This window comes from Atta colombica, unplaced genomic scaffold (genome assembly GCF_001594045.1).
Source record: "Atta colombica isolate Treedump-2 unplaced genomic scaffold, Acol1.0 scaffold82, whole genome shotgun sequence".
NCBI lineage: Eukaryota > Metazoa > Arthropoda > Insecta > Hymenoptera > Formicidae > Atta > Atta colombica.
Genome location: NW_017259575.1, coordinates 303,308 through 304,270, shown reverse-complemented (window position 1 = coordinate 304,270; position 963 = coordinate 303,308). Strand labels below are relative to the sequence as shown.

Genomic DNA, 963 nt, shown 5'->3' with positions numbered 1-963 from the left:
TATATATATATATATATAATATGCTATATTTTGTCACTGTACAATCTATATCACTTTTTTACCTCGTTTTGTGCCCGTTGCATTGCATTCAAAGCGTTTACATCATTTGGATTTTCCCTTAATTTTCTTATAGCTGCTAATCTCTCAGATACTATAGAGCCAATATCCATAGTCTGCAATCATTACAATTAGAACAATCTTTTTACTAATTGACGGTATAATTAATTAATCATATAATTTTATAACATATGCATAGACGTTTTCTTTTTTATTTTACCTCCGTTATAGTTGGGAAAACGGTTTGCACCGGTTGCACCGGTTGTACAGGTTGCGCAGGTTGCACAGGAGGTGGTGGCATTATTGATGATGTATTTGTAGAAGCTGGTACAAATATCTTTTTTGGTTCTGGTTTCTTTGGCGTAACAGGTACCCATTCGTTTTCTGAATACAAATATTGTATCATACTGGTGCATTAGAATAAAACTACAAATAATATCATAAAAATTTCTACCGCTTCTTCTATGATGTTGTCCACTGGAAACAGGAAACTGCAATCTCAATTGATTTGATGTTTCAGCTGTTTTTTCTTGAAACGTTTTTGTTGGTAACTGTTTTGCATCCTGAAAAGAAGAAATAAAATTTGCTTTAAAATTTGATGTTTATATTGTAAGAATGTAAAATTTAAGATTTGTAAACAATAATTATTATAAAATAATTTATATATCATATAATAATTTATATATCATATAAAATAATTTATATATCAACCTTAATATTCATTATAATAGAACTGGGTTTTTCTTTTAAAAGGAAAGGATGATGAAATCCTTTCTCAGATTCACTTTCTTCTCCTTCAGAAGAAATACTAGATAATTCGCCTAATGCTTCAGACTTAGATAATGATTTACAAAAATCTGAAAACACAATTTTATACGTAATTATGTAATGAATAATAACACAGTG

General features: G+C 28.7%; 1 protein-coding gene across 1 annotated transcript in view; it reads right to left on the bottom strand.

The window, feature by feature from the left end:
• The window catches only part of LOC108692745 (protein SON), a 6,482-nt gene that overhangs the window by 2,800 nt on the left and 2,719 nt on the right, over positions 1–963 (bottom strand). Inside the window, 4 exon segments of the mRNA XM_018201154.1 lie at positions 32–173; positions 278–441; positions 512–620; positions 769–914. Of these exon segments, the coding sequence (XP_018056643.1) occupies positions 32–173; positions 278–441; positions 512–620; positions 769–914 (561 nt within the window).